Source organism: Chanodichthys erythropterus, chromosome 11 (genome assembly GCF_024489055.1).
Source record: "Chanodichthys erythropterus isolate Z2021 chromosome 11, ASM2448905v1, whole genome shotgun sequence".
In the NCBI taxonomy this organism is placed as follows: Eukaryota; Metazoa; Chordata; class Actinopteri; order Cypriniformes; family Xenocyprididae; genus Chanodichthys; species Chanodichthys erythropterus.
Window position 1 is genome coordinate 40488624 of NC_090231.1, and position 18631 is coordinate 40507254.

At 38.1% G+C, this 18631-nt stretch overlaps 1 protein-coding gene across 1 annotated transcript in view; it reads left to right on the forward strand.

Moving 5' to 3' along the window:
* LOC137030750 (obscurin-like) overlaps positions 1–18585 on the forward strand; it is a 43240-nt gene extending 24655 nt beyond the window's left edge. The window contains exons 3-4 of the mRNA XM_067401186.1: positions 5768–6049; positions 18209–18585. Of these exons, the coding sequence (XP_067257287.1) occupies positions 5768–6049; positions 18209–18585 (659 nt within the window). The remainder of the gene's footprint in view (positions 1–5767; positions 6050–18208) is intronic.
* Positions 18586–18631: the final 46 nt, after the last annotated feature.

The following is an 18631-nucleotide window of genomic DNA, read 5'->3' on the forward strand; positions in this document are numbered from 1 at the left end:
TGTCATTTGTCATTTTCCTTAAATGTACCTGTCCGCCATATTGAAATAAATGGAAAACAGTTTTTTCGCTACTCCTCCTACAATTTTTGTCCAATTTTGTCCAAAATCAGCTCAGGTGATCTTTGGACCGAGCCGCACAGAAATGACTGAATGGATTTTTGATATTCGCTACCATTCCCAAGATATTCATCTCTGAATGTGACCTTGCTTGTGTTTGTTGTCTTATGCTAGTTAGCTTAGCACAGTAATTGCTTAGCATGCTAAACTATTGCTATTCTTTCTAATGTGGTCTTCAGTCAACAGGTTAACCAAAACTTAGTTGGCATTAAATAACTTTGCATACTAATATGGTTAACATGCTATGAAGCTTTTTTTTTGTGAACTCTTTCTCACACTGAAACCTCTGCTTAGCATACTGATGAACTTGCATGGCTGATTAGCTCAATGTGTTACGCCACGGATCCCGAATGCTCTGCATCGTGGGTTCGAAACTCAGTGTGACACATGCCCAGACCGCATGAGGTACTGTGGCAGGAAAAGATGCAGAACTTGTGTCTGTTCTAGGCATTCTGCCTAAAACTGGTCTAATCTGAAGCTATCACATGCAATTCCTTTATGTCCAAATTCGTAGTTATTCTTCTTCCCCCTGTATGGTAATCAATGAACCATAAGAAGGAAAATTATCAAATTTGGCATGCTTGTAGTGATAGTAATTAAAAGTAATTTGACCAACTTTGGAGTATCTAGGACTAAGTCTATAGCGCCACCACCAGTTCAAATATTCACTTTTGTAAAGGTTATAACTTTTGAACCCTTTGTTCCAGAAAAATGAATGTCAATACAACTGATTCCTCTCTTCATACTGATCACATTCAATATCTTACATTAAGACTCCACCCAGTACAGTAGTGGCCATTTTGAAAAGTACAGTATTCCATTTTTTCACTACTCCTCCTACAATTTTTGTCCAATTTTGTCCAAAATCAGCTCAGGTGATCTTTGGACCGAGCCGCACAGAAATGACTTTATGGATTTTTGATATTCGCTACCATTCCCAAGATATTCATCTCTGAATGTGACCTTGCTTGTGTTTGTTGTCTTATGCTAGTTAGCTTAGCATGCTAATTGCTTAGCATGCTAACCAGTTGTCATTCTCTTTAATGTGGCTCTTCAGCTATCAAGTCAACCATGAGCTTCATTAGCATTAAGTTAGCTTAGCATGCTAATATGGTTAGCATGCTAAGTAATGCTTTTTTGTAAATTCTTTCTTACACTAAAAGTTCTCTTCCACAGATTGTTGAATGTGCATCCTCAAGTAGCTCAATGTGTAAAGCCAGTTACCTGATGAGCTCTGCACCCCAAGATAGTGGGTTCGAATCCCAGGTGGAGCGGTTTTATGAAATAGTGTGTTTTGATTCCTTTACTGCCTCTTGGATTAGAAATAAATGCTTTTTGTTTCATGCTGTGTTCATTTTCATCTAAGCTTATGTACATAAGTTCTGAGTTCATTTTCGCCCGTAATTCTGAACCAGCTGTTTCATGTTTGTTCATTTTCTGCTGTTTTTCCTCTTCCTGCTCTGTATTGCGCTACAGCATGATGAGCTGCAGAATGATCTAAAGTAGTTATTAAATATAACATTCAGTGCAGTTTTATAAAAATTCTTCATTTTGAGTTCATTTTCACATGAACTAATGAACTTCGGCAGGTGTGCCAACATTCACCTGCACAGTGGCGCAATGAGTTGAGAAATGGACATTGAACCCGGAGGTTGTGGGTTCGAAATCCTGTGTGGGGTGCCTTTATACAATTGTGTGTAATGAGTCATTTTGATACCTTTTTTATCCAAATAAGCATTGTACTAATCTTTATTCCTCTTGAATGAGATACAAGTGTTTTTAGTTCATTCCCTGTTCATTCTCTGAACTTCTATTGATTTTCATTTCATTTCCACCTGTCCTTCTGAACCAGCTGTTTTGCATGTACATTCAATTTCTGCTGTTTTTGCTCTTCCTGCTCCGTATTGCGCTACTGCCCCTTCTGGGGCTTGGCCCCGAATTGCTGCTTGCAGCTATATTTTTAATTGTTACTAGTACAAATTAAATTATAGAGCTCTTTAATTTAATTGTTACTAGTAAAAATATAATTACGACGAGTAACGCTGGAATGTTTTTATGCTGAAACAACCTTCCATATTAATGTGTATTTTTACTAGTAATAAATCAATTGAAGAGCTCTGTAATTCAATTGTTACTAGTAGGAATTCAATTAGAGAGCTCTATAATTGTAATTGTTACTAGTAAGAATTAAATTAGAGAGCTCTATAATTGTAATTGTTACTAGTAAAAATTTAATTAGAGAGCTCTATAATCCCAATTGTTACTAGTAATAAATCAATTGAAGAGCTCTGTAATTCAATTGTTACTAGTAAGAATTAAATTAGAGAGCTCTATAATTGTAATTGTTACTAGTATTAATTCAATTAGAGAGCTCTATAATTGTAATTGTTACTAGTAAGAATTCAATTAGAGAGCTCTATAATCCAAATTGTTACTAGTAACAATTGAATTACAGAGCTCTATAATTAAAAATGAATGGAAGTCAATGGAGACATATGACTAGTAATAAATGAATTGTAGAGCTCTCTAATTGTTATTGTTACTAGTAAAAACCGAATTAGAGAGCTCTACAATTATAATTGTTACTAGTAAAAATTGAATTATAGAGCTCTGTAATTGTAATTGTTACTAGTACAAATTAAATTATAGAGCTCTTTAATTTAATTGTTACTAGTAAAAATATAATTACGACGAGTAACGTTGGAACGTTTTTATGCTGCAACGGCCTTCCATAGCGTTCAGCCCCGATAAAACGTTGCAAAACGTTTTTTAAACGGAAACAGAGGTTCGTTGAACACCCTGTTCTGATGACGCAAGAGTTGCAACTCTGGCAGCTGAGAAGGCCATTCTTTGTTTTCTTTTTGAAGAATTTTCGGAGCCTGATTAAATCGGTATAAATACGTGTTTAATACTGCAAAATACACTCAATATTACAGTCACTGTCCTTGCCGTCCAGAATAAAAGAGAACATCCCAATCGAGTGAAGGGATTTGTGGAAACTTCTAATTATTGTGATACAACACTTGCCATTTCAGGATGAAAAGACAAACATTTCAGGTGAAGGATAATCCACTTCTTACCTCCGAGACTGTTGATATTATTTTTATTGTGAGTATTAGGCTTATCATTATTGCTGATCACTGTTGTTGTGTTATGATGATATTGTAATATTTACAATTATATAATCAGAGGAGTATAGAAAAGTTTATGAACGTGTCACTTCACAATACAACAGCAAAATAGTATATTTTATAATAGTAATAGTATATAATAGTATTTTTGTTACATTAATACCCATTATGCGAGCTGTCTCTTTAAAACCGCGTGGTTTATACATCGTACCACTGATTGGGTTGACACTTCTGACACACCCAACAAACAAGAGGAAATGTATCTCAAACCCGTTGCACACCGCTTCCAGGAAACATGTCGTTCAACCCGGAAAACGTAGCAAAACATTGCGCACCGGGTTTGAGCTTGAACGTGCCCCAGGCTAAAAAGTCATTTCTCTGTTGTGATTGCATAGTCAGGAACCAATCAGTAATAAGCATTATTCATTATACATAGAGATTTTTTATTGGTTTAGAGCCAGAAATATGTAATGTCCATACCAATGGACGCCAGGTGTGAAGGGGTTAATACAATGGAGAATGTTATAGCGACGTGATACACAGAAAAATCCTCAGTGTTAAATGAACATTGATGTATATATGGGTCCAAAAGTATTAAAGTAACACTGAAGCAACTGCAGTTAATGAGATAATTAAGTGATTAAAGTTTGACTGTATTTCTGTCATTCATCTACAGAAGTACTAACAGAGGTTGGATGTTGAAGATTTAACTTTTGTTAGTTTGTCTTTCATCAGCTGTCATCAGTAATGGTCACACTGAGCTTTGTTCATTCAACACAGGGGATTTTGCTGTAACATCCAACATTAAGCCATTGTTTAAATCCCTTTCATGCATGGTATCCGCTAGAGTGGACAGATATTTGGAAGCCATTTTGAACCATTTAAGTTGTTGTACCATGTCCCAACCACCAAGCAGTGAACCCCCAAATCATTACAATTTCATTTAAATATTGTCTTTGTTGTTTTGAGATATTGCATCATGCATTCAAAATAGTGAAGAGGAGATGCACCTCAGGAGTAAGTGTTAAATCCTTTTATTCTTAGAAAGACAGGTACAAAACTATTTTTTCAGCAAAATAAGATTTTATCCAGATTTTCTTTGACAAAAATTCATCTGTCCACCTGAACATTATGTGCAAAAGGGTATATTGTGCCGATTGGGCCTATATTTAGATTCTGCCTTATTTTGACTGTTTTACTTAAAATTATTATATAATTTACACTTGTTACAATAGTTTTACTAAACGACAATATTAAATAGAATTCATTCAGATTTTATAATTTATTTAAATGCTAACAGTATTTATTTATTAGGTCATATAAAAGTGTACATTTTTAAATTAATAATGCCTATTTTATCAATAGTTTTATTGGTGAAAGAAGGTAAATCAAATAAGTATGATACTGATTGTTTTAAATAAAAGTTGGCCATTTTTAAATTAATAAAATGAGTTTCGAGACATAGAATGCTTCCCCTTCCCCCCCTCTCTATTGTTGTTGTTATTTAATGTTCTTATGTATATTCACAACATTTACTCTTAGTAAATGTTGGATTTTTTTTTTTTTTTTTTTTTTTTTTTTTTTTTGGCATTTTCACTTGTTTTAAAAACAAAAACAAATATTAAAAATGATTACTTTTTGAATTAATAATTTATGCATGAAAGGCTTAAGCCAAAAAGTTAGTGATCGTTAATTTTTAATACACGTTTGAAGAATGATGTTCAATAAATGTTTACAAATTATGTATAAATAATGTTTTTGTGCTAACCTTTTGAGAAGAACATTTGTTCATAACTTTGAGAGAACCTTGCAGGAACGTTAGCCAAATTTATGAGAACGTTCCCTGTAGAGACCAAGATAAGACCAAGACTTTGAGGGGTTGAAACCAAGTCAAGCAATGCTAGACCTGCACACCTCAAATTCATCTAAAAGATCCTGCCTGAGAAATGTCTTATATTTAATAAACAAATACAATTAGAATAATAAGACAATATATACAGCTGTTACTAATAAAATGAAATCACTAACAACAAAATAAATCTTTGCACTGCAGATGTGGCACAGAAGTTGCATCTGAATTGCTACAATTACAGCTGCATAAATATTTGTAACTGTAGGTGAGTGGCAACAAATCACTTAATGAGAAAATCACAGAATCATTTATTCAACCTGTTTGTTCAAAGCATCTGATTCATTCAGTAATGAAACACAGTTGCTCTGAAGCACACAGCAATTCTGCTGTGGATTTGTTTGGAACTTTTTCCTTTGCAGAAATAGCAAAAAACTTCTGTTTAAATGTAAGTCTCTTAAATGTAACTTCTTGTTTATTAAACATTTGTATTAAATCAATGTCATGTTTGCAATACAATCGTGCTCATATGCTACTGGTGAAAAAACAAGAGCAAAACATGAATTAACAATTCTGAAAACAATTATGAAATAAGTCATAAAATAAAGTATGAACTGCATAGCTTTCCAAAACATTCTCTGAAAGATTTGTTTGACTTTGTTTTTCACAGATTTACCCACATCTACACTGACTGTGACTCCAGACAATCCTGTATTCACTGGAGAGAGAGTCAATCTGAAGTGTGAGATAAACTCTGATCATAGTGACTGGAGATATGAGTGGAATAAAGACAGTTCAATGTTACAGACGTCTGAGCGTTACACTGTAAACAGAGACACTCTCAGTATTGTTGGAGCTGTTATATCTGATCAGGATCAGTACTGGTGTAGAGGACTGAGAGATGGAAGACCAAACTCATCACAATCAAGCTCTGTTTCTCTCTCTGTGAAGGGTGAGTTGAACATCATTGTCCTCATGAACTCTCTCTACTACATGATCATGATCACGAGCAGTCAAGAGTTTTTCACTCTCAGATGTTTAATTCACATTGATGATACGGTTCTCACTCCTCTTTTGAAGGGTTAATTCTGTTTAATTCTCTCACAGATGATTTGTTCTTGTTCAAAACAGTTTGAGCAAGACAGAACTGAATGCAGGAGTCTTGTTTTAAAAGTAAAAATATTTAAACACCATCACAAAACACAGCGCTCCTGAATGTGTGCTGTGAAACATTTTTTTGTATTGTATTTAATTAATTTATTGTTGCCTGCACTTACTAAATCTTTGCTGAAATGCAGCTGTGCTTTGGACAGCCAATCTTGTTGTCATTTTTCTCCCTGACTGAGCTTTAAAGTCCATCATTTTTGAGGGCTTGATTCTGTTGAATTAGTTGTTCTTATCTATAAGGTAAAGCATATTGTTCCCTTGCAAACTAGTTATTTTTCTTCATCTGATCAAAACTTTGGCGCGCTACTCCTCACACTATTTGTCATCGACCCTTGAATGAGGCATCAAATCATGTGGATTACTGAAGAGAGGTGTACTGTATCTTTTAAAAGTGATCAGGTGTTCAACTGGTGGGCAGAAAATGGGAGAAAAAGTCTCACTTTAGACTTTGCATTTTGACGAAATTTGACGGGTCATATCTCAGAGCAAGGATTTCGTAGAAACATGTGGGTTACCACATTTGAAGAGGCTGACAGGCTCTGTAAGAACATACCTTGCAATGGTGTATGAGTTGTACCCATGAGGCGTAAGAGCCACCCGAAAATGCCCCATTGACATACTATGGTGAAGGAATGGCCCATGAAACAACCATGAAACAAAATGCACAAATGCTTTTCCTAGTATGCTAAATTGCATAGAAATTTTATGTTGAACATTAAACATAGTTGACATAGTTACAAAGGGACGGCTATCAGGCTATCAAGCCATGTCCTAGCAACCATTTAGAGCACCTTCGCAACAAGTTTCACAGATTTCCATTCAAAGAGATCAAATGAATATCTTTGGATAGAAGTGTCATAGAATCAAGAGGATGAGCTCGTTTGACTTGAGGCAGCAAACAGCCAATCACCTTCAACACTTCCTAGCCAATGCCCTAGCAACCATTGATGAGCACCCTAGCAACCCAAACCCAAAAAGGGATATCACTCATATCACTTTATATCACGCATACTGATAAGCAGCCTTAGGAGTATCATCACTGGCAGCCGCTTCCTAGCAACAAAACAGAGTACCCTAGCAACTGTTCAGCAATACCTGTATCTCTGCATCAGAATATTGTTGAGCGATGGAGGTTTGGCTCTTTTGAATCATGCTAGCAAACAGGAATTCCAACATGCTACACAAACTAGCAGTGAATAGCTACATGCTAATAACATGCTAAGAACTCTACAAAAACTTTATTATTCTCATAAAGGATGTGTTTCGTTGAGGTAAATAACCCACAGAGCTGATGATCATCTATAGCTTCAGCGCGAGCACTTGGAAAGTAAGACAACATTAATATGATTGGGACTGTCTTCTTCTTATACATGATATTATAATCGTATATACTTGTAAAATGACGTTGGAAATTATTTGGGCTTATTTGCTGTGTTTCGGTGTTTCAATGACGTTACTTCAAGTTCATCTGTGCGTGATTTTGTGCAAATACTAGTTGTAATATTATTTTTATTTTGTATTAATATCTGGATTATTTTATATAGGATGTGTTCCGTTGAGTTAATTAACTTTCAGTTTATGTTTTTTTTTATTCTCTTCAGCTTCAGCGTGCGCAGCTCAAACAGCAATGATTAAGTCATTAAAATGTTTTACGTTACTACACCGTAATATTAAAACTTTAATATTTCTTTTAGAAAATGAATGCATTATTTTTAATACCTAGCTCTTATATTGTTCTAGTATTATTTTCATCAACACATGGTTTGATTAATAATAAGGATCATGATTTTTTTTTTTCTCAAATCATCTCATTTTGACAACAGTATTATTTGAGCTGCGTGCGCTGAATGAACACCGGTAAACTGAAGCGCTTTGCTAGAAGGTTAATTTACTCAACGGGACACATCCTATATAGGGTAATTCATGTATATTTATACAAGATAGACATTAAATTACAACTTATATTTGCACAAAATCATGCACGCATCTAAGTAATGTAGTCAGCTGGTGTCGTGAATTTGTTTATCCTGTAACAACACGCTGAAAACACAGCAACTAGAATTCACAATATTTTCAAATAAATCAAATAAATTTGTAGTTCTGACGACTGTTGAAACGGCTAACAGCACCACATATCCCAGATATATTGTAAACTTGTTGTGAACTTTCTGAGAGCATTTTGTTGGCCTTCCTCCGGTAGTTGTAGCTGCTGTCACCATAGACTTTAACGGGGCGCGCAGCTGTGACCGGTCCCAAAAATGGCGGCGGGCATAGCGGAAGTGACGTCTTTGAAACCCATGTATAAGTAGTGACATGACATAACTTCCTAGCCACGCCCAACGTGTAACAAAAATAACAAGCCATATCTCAGCACCAGAATATTGTAGAAACACTTTTTTTTTTGACTCAGACTGGTAAGCAGTCTTTAAATATCACTCCATAAACTGTATAAACATAACCTAGACACTTTTAGAGTAACCTACCAATTGTACAAACATAAATAAACCATATCTCAGCACCAGTACATGATACAGACCAGGGGCACGTTCAAGATCAAACCGGTGTGCAATGTTTTGCTACGGTTTCCAGGTTGAACGACATGTTTCCTGGAAACGGTGTGCAACAGGTTTGAGATACGTTTTCTCTTGTTTGGTGGGTGTGTCAAAAATGTCAACCCAATCAGCATCAACATACATATAAACCACGCGGTATTAAAGAGACAGCTCGTAAATGTCATTAACAACAAAATAAATTCAGCATATTATTAGAGCAAATTTATATTGTTTGCACATGTGTATTTACATTAATGGCAAAATAACTTAAACAATAAGAGCACAAGTATAGATCTGGAACATCTTTAAGTCTGTCTAAATATCATTTATTTGTAATGTCTTCTGATCCATATCCGAATGTGTGCTAGACACTGATTAATGTAACATAAAAATACTATACAATTTTGCTATTGTATTGTGGAGTGATACTTTCATAAACTTTCATAAACAAAGGCAAATGTTGTATCACAATAAGCAGAAGTTTCTACAAATTCCTTCGATTGGGATGTCCTCTTTTATTCTGGACGGCAAAGGCAATTACTGTAACATCGAGTGTATTTTGCAGTATTAAACACGTATTTATACCGATTTAATCAGGCTCCGAAAATTCTTCAGAAAGAACACAAAGTATGGCCTTCTCAGCTGCCATAGTTGCATCTCTTGCGTCATCACAATGGGGTGTTCAACGCACCACCGTTTCCGTTTAAAAAAAACGTTTTGCAACGTTTTGTCGGGGCTGAACGCAGCCCAGGTGTACCTCATACGTCCTGAAAGCGAAGCTGCGGGCTCTTTGTTCGCCCCCTGGTGGCTGGATGCAGTACAGGTCATAAGTCTTGTTCTTTTGAATGGAGAGGGCAAGGTTTGAGTCAAAACATAAAAATAAATTATGCTTCAAATAAAATTTTCTGAAAGATGGTTTTGGTCATTTAAGGTAGTTATGACACTGATATATATATCCAATTGTTCGTTTTGGTGATAAGTTTGATTTTAGCAAGCAATTTGATGCTATAGAAACTGGGTGTGTCGCCATGATTGACAGTTGTGATCGACAGCTTCTCTGAGGACTGACGGAGCTTTGAGGGGAGATTGAAGATATAACTGACTATTAATTTTCAATTTCTGTGTTATTTCCCACTGACAAAATGAGTTGTTCAGCAGTAAACTGTACTAACCGACCTACACGATTGGACAGATCACTGAACTTTTTTTTTTTTTTTGGTAACATTAAATGTGGGCGTTATAAGCTAATCAATAAATGTTATTAGTTAAAGGTGCCATCGAACGTTTTTTTACAAGATGTAATATAAGTCTAAGGTGTCCCCTGAATGTGTATGTGAAGTTTCAGCTCAAAATGCCCCATAGACCTTTTTTAAATAATTTTTTTAATGGCCTATTTTGGGGCATAATTTGAAATGCGCCAATTCAGGGATGCTGCACCTTTAATTGCTTGCGCTCTCCGCCTCCCCAGAGCTCTCGACTTTATCATTGCATAAACAAAGTTTACACAGCTAATATAACCCTCAAAATGGATCTTTTACAAAGTGTTCGTGATGCAGCATCAGATCATGTAAGTATAGTATTTATTTGGATGTTTACAACATTTGATTCTGAATGAGTTTGAGGCTATGCTCCGTGGCTAATGGCTAATGCTACACTGTTGGAGAGATTTATAAAGAATGAAGTCGTGTATATGAATTATACAGACTGCAAGTGTTTAAAAATGAAAATAGCGACAGCTCTTGTCTCCGTGAATACAGTAATAAACGATGGTAACTTTAACCACATGTAACATTACATTAGCAACATGCTAACGAAACATTTAGAAAGACAATTTACAAATATCACTAAAAATATCATGATATCATGGATCATGTCAGTCATTATCGCTACATCTGCCATTTTTCACTATTACAGCAATCGATCTCCTGTAACGTTAGTTTAACTTTATTTAAAATGGCAGGACTGTTTCTGACATTTTAGAGTTGTTTCTAGTGGCATATTATATTGAGTTTATCTACTGAATTTGCTGTTTCAAAAATATTATTGCTCTAGAAACAGAATAGCCTATTATTTTATTAAGTAGAATTTTAAATTGTGTATAATTTATATAGTCATCAATGATGACGCAGTCGTCTGGGCGGAAGTTTCATACTGCAACTCTGCCTCCGGGCTCCACTGACGATTCCTTCTGTGCATGCCCAGGCTCCAAACTGATGTTTTTGCGTAACGTATCAGCTATGGTAGACCAGGAGTGCCACTTAAAAATAAAATGAAGAATCAATTAATTAATTTAATAATTCAATCATAAAAATGTATATAAATGAATCACGTTTTTATAGGCAAATTAATAGACATATTTAAAGTTGTTTATTTAATTTCTGTTTTTAAATGTAGTTTAAAGCTGCTGTCCGCGATTTTTGGCCCTCTAGCGGTTAATAAACAGACATACAATGTTCTTCCGCAAGACGCGTGCAGTTCTATGGCAAGTCCGGGTGTGCCTCATACGTCCTGGAAAGTGAAGCTGCGGGCTCTTTGATCGCCCCCTGGAGGCTGGATGCAGTACAGGTCATAAAGCCCGCCCGCTCAATGCAGACGAATGAGACTTAAGTTAAAACATAAAAATAAGTTATGCTTCAAATAAAATTTTCCGAAAGATGGTTTTGGTCATTTAAGGTAATTGTTATCACGCTGATTTATATTCAATTGTTTGTTTTCGTGATAAGTTTGATTTTAGCTAGCAATTTGGTGCTATAGAAACGGGGCGTGTCATCGTGATTCACAGTTGATTGACAGCTTGTCTGAGGACTGTCGGAGCTTCGAGGGGAGATTGAAGATAAATAAATAACTATTAATTTTCAATTCCTGTGTTATTTCACACCGACAAAATGAGCTGTTCAGCAGTAAACTGTATTAACTGACCTACAGGAGGTGACGGATATCTGAGCTTTTCTTGTTAACGTTAAATGTGGACTTCATAAGCTAATTAATAAACGTTATTAGTTAAGATAACACGCCTAACATTAGCCAAGACGGAAAAAAAGCAGGTGATCGTTATCTGGCAGTTATAATTATTTTTATGGGTATAAAATAATAATTAGCAGGATAAAACTAATGATAGCTTACTCCAATTAATTATAGAGCACTGTCTACAGCAAACGATCTCCTGTAACGTTAATTTAAACATTTTATTTAAAATGGCAGGACCGTTTCTGACATTTTAGAGTTTCTAGAGGCATATTATATTGAGTTCATCTATTGAATTTGCTGTTTCAAAAATATTATTGCTCTAGAAACAGAATAGCCTATTATTTTATAGGTAGAATTTCAAATTACGTATAATTTATATAGCCTATTTAAAATACATCAATGATGATCCAATCGTCTGGGCGGACGTTTGATACCGCGACTTGGCCTCCAGGCTCCACTGACGAGTCTTTCTGCGCATGCCCTGGTTCCAAACTTTTTTTTTTTTTTTTGACGTTTTTGCGTAACGAGTCAGCGCCCATCAGCGTCCGTTTTGGCTTCAGTTCAATACAATGGAAGTCCATCTTTTTTTACAGTCTATGGGCGAGTCACGCAGTTACTGTGATACTCTGCGGCGAGTCCTACCAATCTGATCTGAAATAGTCTGAATATAAACACTTATTATAAGTGTACCATAATGATTCAGGATAAGACAAAAACACAGTTTGGAAAATGGATTCATGTTGTATATTCTCATTATATAATTTTTGTAAATTTTGAACACAAAAAAGTTGTGGACTGCAGCTTTAATAAAACAATAAATTTAAGCTGGGAGAGAAAAACCTTGGTCGTGAGGCCATATTGGCAATATTTTTCCACTGGATGTAAGCCAAGCCTTATTCAAAAAGAGCAAAATCTAGTGACAAAGTTGCTTCGTTGGCAACATTGGTTTTGTGTGCGCCTGTGTGTGTGTGTGTGTGTGTGTAACTAGGCCAGGAGGCGGGCGGGTGTCTGATTAAAACTGAATCAAATTTACACCGTATGAGAGCTGCGCGACGTGACAAATGCCTCCTTCTTAATGTGTCATATTATGTGTCATATGTCAAATTATATGTCATAGTATTGGCATAACGTCATATGTGAACATAAACAATTTCGCATACAGACAAACAACAACTTTTTAAAAAGATAAGCAACTTTTCTTGTCCACTGCGTTATGCCCTTACGTTCCAGAGTGGCTGTTCAGTCTGGGACATTTGATAGAGAACCACTATCCACTTCATTGGCAAGTTGTCTTAAAATATTAGCAATGTCAGCCATGGTACTTGCACTATGTTTTATGCACAATAACTCACGCGCAAGACATTAAAATGGCACCACAAAACCAAATTAAAGCAGGATGAAGCTTTGATCTCTAACTGTCCAATGACAGTGAGTCTGAGAGAGGGTTGGTTCTTCAAATTGAGGCGAAAGTTGATTGGTTGCTCCCACGTGTGTACTGTCCAATGGCATTTTACCACTCTATTGACAAATGGATAAAGAAAAGCATTTGGCAAACCGACAAAGAAAAGCAATTGGTAAATAGAGAGAAAAAAGCATCTGCCAAATTCTTTTAAAAAAAAGTGATTTAAATGTGCATTTAAAATGATTTACTAATGTACTTTTTATTGTTTTATTGATCTTCTTTTAAAAAAAAATAATTAAATAATCAGTTTCAAATGTGTCTATTTGTACATTCAAAAAATATTATTATATTAAATGTATTGTTTTATTGTTTTATTAAACTACATTTATAAACAGGAATTAAATAAACAACTTTAAATATGTCTATTAATTTGCCTATAAAAAAAGTGATTCATAATATACATTTTAAATTATAAAATTAATCAATTGATTCTTATTTTTAAGAATTATTTTTAAGTGGCACTCCTGGTCCTCCATAGTCAGCACCCATCGTCGTTTGTTTTACATTCAGTTCATTACAATATGAAAGGAAGCGGCATCGCGTCGTCCATCTTTTTTTACAGTCTATGGTACATGGTGGTTGTCTCTCCTGCAATCATACATACACTGTAGCATCTGCCGGAAATGTTCATTCTAGTTCTCTCCGTTCTTGTTCAAAACAATATTTGAAGGAGCAAAACAGAATGAAACTGAATGGAGATCTGAAAATGCATTTTAAAGCTTAAGTATTTTTAACATTAAATTTAATCTTAAAAACACAACACTCATGAAGTGCTGATAAAACAGAAACACAACAAAAATACTTCTGTGTTGGTCACTAATTACACTTCAATTGCATTTAATAACACACATCCAATGGTGGTTTTGTTTAGAAAATATCTTACTGCTTACTGAATTCAACATATTATACTGTATTATTTCTTAATAGTATGTGAAACAGATCATATTATGCCACAATGATTCAAACTGTCACATGACCTCATCACATTGCAAGTTTGATTTGGCACTATTTTTTACTGTCTTAAATTATATAAATATTGTACAACCTGCAGTTGTGTGAATACAAAAGAATAAACATGCAGACTAGACATTAATATTAGTATATCATTTTTATTTTTTACCTATAATTACAAACATTTTTGATGTATTTAAAAACAAAAATGAAATGTCTTGCATAGAAAACAAATGTTTTTTTTTCTGCATTATGTGCTCATTGAAGCTCCAACAGCAATATTATGTTGCTAATATGATATTAAATATGAGATAAAATAATGGATAAACTACATAGTTTTGTAAAACATTTACAGAATAGTTTTCCCTGAAGATCAGTTTCATCACAATCAAGCTCTGTTTCTCTCTCTGTGAAGGGTGAGTTGAACATCATTGTCCTCATAAACTGTCTGCATGATCATGATCACACAACCAATCAAGTGAGTGTTTTGTCATTTAAAAACCTATATAATGACCTTGATCTTAATATATAATGTGAATTCATCCATTTGTCCCGCAATATATGAAATACAACTGGGAAAACAATAGAGTGAGTGAGCTTTATAGTTACTTACACAATATGTATCTGATATGAATAAATGTCGGCAAATTATATTTGAATGGATTGTTATTACTGCTTCCATAGACATTAGTGTATATTTGATTGGCTGTTGCATCGCGACACGTAACACCACAGGATATCGAGTCGGCCGAGAGATCCAGATATTTAGCATGCTAGATATTTGTCTGGTGTCTGTGAGGTGTCGGCGATGCATCAGCGAGCCTCTTTGATGCGTCATTGAGTAGATCACACAAAAAGATTGGAAACATTCAGCCAGTGAAACATTCTGGCTGACCTCCCCAGAGTTAAGGCGACTGTTATTTTAGAATGTTTCTCTTTATTGTTTCCATGAGGACGCGTCCCAGCTAACAATTTTTGGTTCCCAGAACATACATCCTAACGTTCACTGTTGGTTAGCCAGGAAAGTTTTCTTTTATGTAAATAGAACATTCCCTGCTGTTTTGGAGAATGTTCCCCTAACCTTCCCAGAACGTTCCCAGAATGTTCACCTAACCTCTTTTTACCCCGATATAATTTGTTGTACATCAGTTATCAACCAGCACTGCTTCCATACATATTTGATGGATACTTTCATGTGTCTATCCATCCTTCTCACAGGAAGGTACTCAGGTTTGCTTTCGGGGGCGAAGCTTACCAGTACAAGGTTCTTCCGTTTGGCCTATCGTTATCACCCCGCACATTCACGAAGTGCGTGGATGCGGCTCTGGCCCCGCTGAGGCTTCAGGGCATCCGCGTACTGAATTACATCGACGATTGGTTGATTTTAGCTCAGTCAGAGCAACTGGCAGTCCAGCATCGAGATGTTGTTCTGCGTCACATGGAGAGGCTTGGGTTGAGGCTCAACGCAAAAAAGAGTGTGCTAATTCCGGTTCAAACTATCACTTATCTGGGTGTAGTTTGGGACTCCACCACGATGCGGGCACATCTGTCTCCCGCTCGTGTGAGTGCCATTTTAACAGCCGTTAAAGGGGTGAAACTAGGTCAGTCACTCACTGTAAAACAGTTCCAGAGGCTGTTGGGTCTGATGGTAGCTGCGTCCAACGTGATACCTTTTGGCCTTCTTCACATGAGACCCTTACAGTGGTGGCTCAGGACCAGGGGATTCTCCCCGAGGGGAAATCCTTTTCGCATGATCAAAGTCTCATGACGATGCCTTCGTGCTCTGGTCATGAGAAAGATCCCTGGCTCCTGTCCCAGGGACCCGTGTTGGGGACTTCTGGTCATTGCGTAATGCTTACAACAGATGCTTCCCTCACGGGCTGGGGGGCGATCATGAGTGGCCGTCCAGCTCAGGGCTCATGGGAGGTCCATCAGCGCTCCTGGCACATAAATCGGCTGGAGATGATGGTGGTGTTTCTGGCATTAAAACACTTTCTCCCAGACCTGAGAGGCCATCATGTGTTGGTCCGCACGGACAACACTGCTGTGGTCGCCTATATAAATCATCAGGGGGGTTTGCGGTCAGATCCTCCTGTGGGCCCAAGGGAGCAGCTTACATCCCGGGGCACCAAAATATGGGAGCGGACGCCCTGTCGAGGCAGGGCCCGAGGCCCGGGGAGTGGAGACTTCACCCAGAAGTGGTGGATCTCCTATGGAAAAATTTCGGTCGCGCAGAAGTCAACCTCTTTGCCTCGGGGGAGTCAACCCAGTGTCCACTCTGGGACTCCCTCACCCATCCAGCACCTCTGGAGCTGGATGCCATGGTGCAGACGTGGCCGAGGCGGCGTCTGTACGCATTTCCCCCGATCGCCTTACTCCCGGGAGTTCTGGAGAAAGTACGCCGGGAGGGGGTCAGCCTAATATTGGTGGCCCCCTTTTGGCCAACCAGAATATGGTTCTCGGACCTAGTGTCCCTATTAGACGGCTCCCCAATGGAGCTTCCTCTCAGACAGGACCTCCTGTCACAAGCGGGCGGTCGGATAATACATCCCCGCCCAGAATTATGGAAACTATGGGCCTGGCCTCTGAGGGGGCCAGGTTCGTAGATGCTGGTCTCCCAACCGAGGTTGTGGAGACCATATTAAACTCCAGAGCTCCCGCCACGAGGAAGCTTTATTCATACAAGTGGAATCTGTTCTCTGCCTGGTGCAGACGTATTAATGTGGACCCTGTCCACGCCTCTATTAGCCACGTGCTTACATTTCTCCAAGAAAAGTTCTCGGAGGGCCTATCCCCTTCACCATTGAAGGTTTACGTTGCGGCTATATCAGCCTTTCATATTCCCCTTGTAGGTGGCCTCTCGGTGGGTCGAGACCCCCTGGTCACTCGCTTCCTCCGTGGCACACTGAGGTTGAGGCCTCCAGTGCGCACAAGGATTCCGGCCTGGGACCTGGCCGTGGTTTTACAAGGGTTGGCTGAGGCGCCCTTTGAACCACTAGAGGAGGTCCCTGAGAGGTTCCTCACTCTAAAGACTATCTTTTTACTTGCTATCACTTCTTTGAAAAGGATAGGAGATTTACAAGCACTGTCAATTGCTCCTTCATACCTTGAATTTGCTCCAGGAATGGTGAAAGCATTCCTGCATCCTAGACCGGGCTATGTCCCTAAGGTCCCTACCCACGTTCCAGGTCCCATTGTGCTCCAGGCTTTCTATCCTCCTCCCTTTAAATCTTCGGATCAGGAAAGACTAAATCTGCTCTGCCCTGTAAGGGCTTTGGATACTTTCGTCCACAGAGCTGCCCTGTGGCGTAAGTCCGATCAGCTTTTTGTCTGTTATGGGTCCCCTAAGAAAGGGGGCCCTGCATCTAAGCAGAGGATGAGCAAGTGGGTGGTCGAGGCCATCACACTTGCATATGATGCGGCCGGACAGCCTTCTCTCTTAAATGTTCGTGCCCATTCTACGCGGGGTATGGCGGCATCAAAAGCTTTGATGTCAGGTGTCTCCATCGGTGACATCTGTGACGCGGCTGGCTGGTCATGCCAGCTCACGTTTGTAAGGTTTTATAACCTTGATGTTGGCTCCACTCCGGGGTCATCAGTTCTGCCAAGATAACTTGGCAAGTATTTGCCGCTACGGCAAGTATTTGCCGCTACGGTTACCACACAGCGTCGACAGTACCCACGAAAGGGAACGTCTCAGGTTACAGATGTAACCCTGGTTCCCTGAATAAGGGAACGAGACGCTGCGTCTCCTGCCGTACCCCCTGCATACTTGCGAGCATTTGTCTTATCCAGAAGCTAGCGTGCTCTGCATCCGGGTATGCTTTATAGTTTCCTGGTCCGTGACGTCACCCGTCTCTGACGTCTCTCTACGCGATTGGTTAGATACATGAGTGCTTCAGTGACGACATCACGCAGAAGGTTCCCAATGCGTTACCACGCAGCGTCTCGTTCCCTACTCAGGGAACCAGGGTTACATCTGTAACCTGAGACGATTTGTGTTTCTTCACAGATTTACCCACATCTACACTGACTGTGACACCAGACAGATCTGTATTCACTGGAGAGAGAGTCAATCTGAAGTGTGAGATAGAGACTTACAGATACTGGATCTGGAGAAATTACCGGATAAATGAGTGGAGAGACTGGACACATGAGTGGAGATATGAGTGGTATAAAGGCAGCAGATCCAGTGTGAAGTTACAGAAGTCTGAGCGTTATACTGTAAACAGAGACACTCTCAGTATTGTTGGAGCTGTTACATCTGATCAGGATCAGTACTGGTGTAGAGGACTGAGAGATGGAAGACCAAACTCATCACAATCAAGCTCTGTTTATCCAGATATTAGCATGCTAGATATTTGTCTGGTGTCTGTGAGGTGTCAGTGACGCATCAGCGAGCCTCTTTGATTTGTCGTTGAGTAGTTCACACATA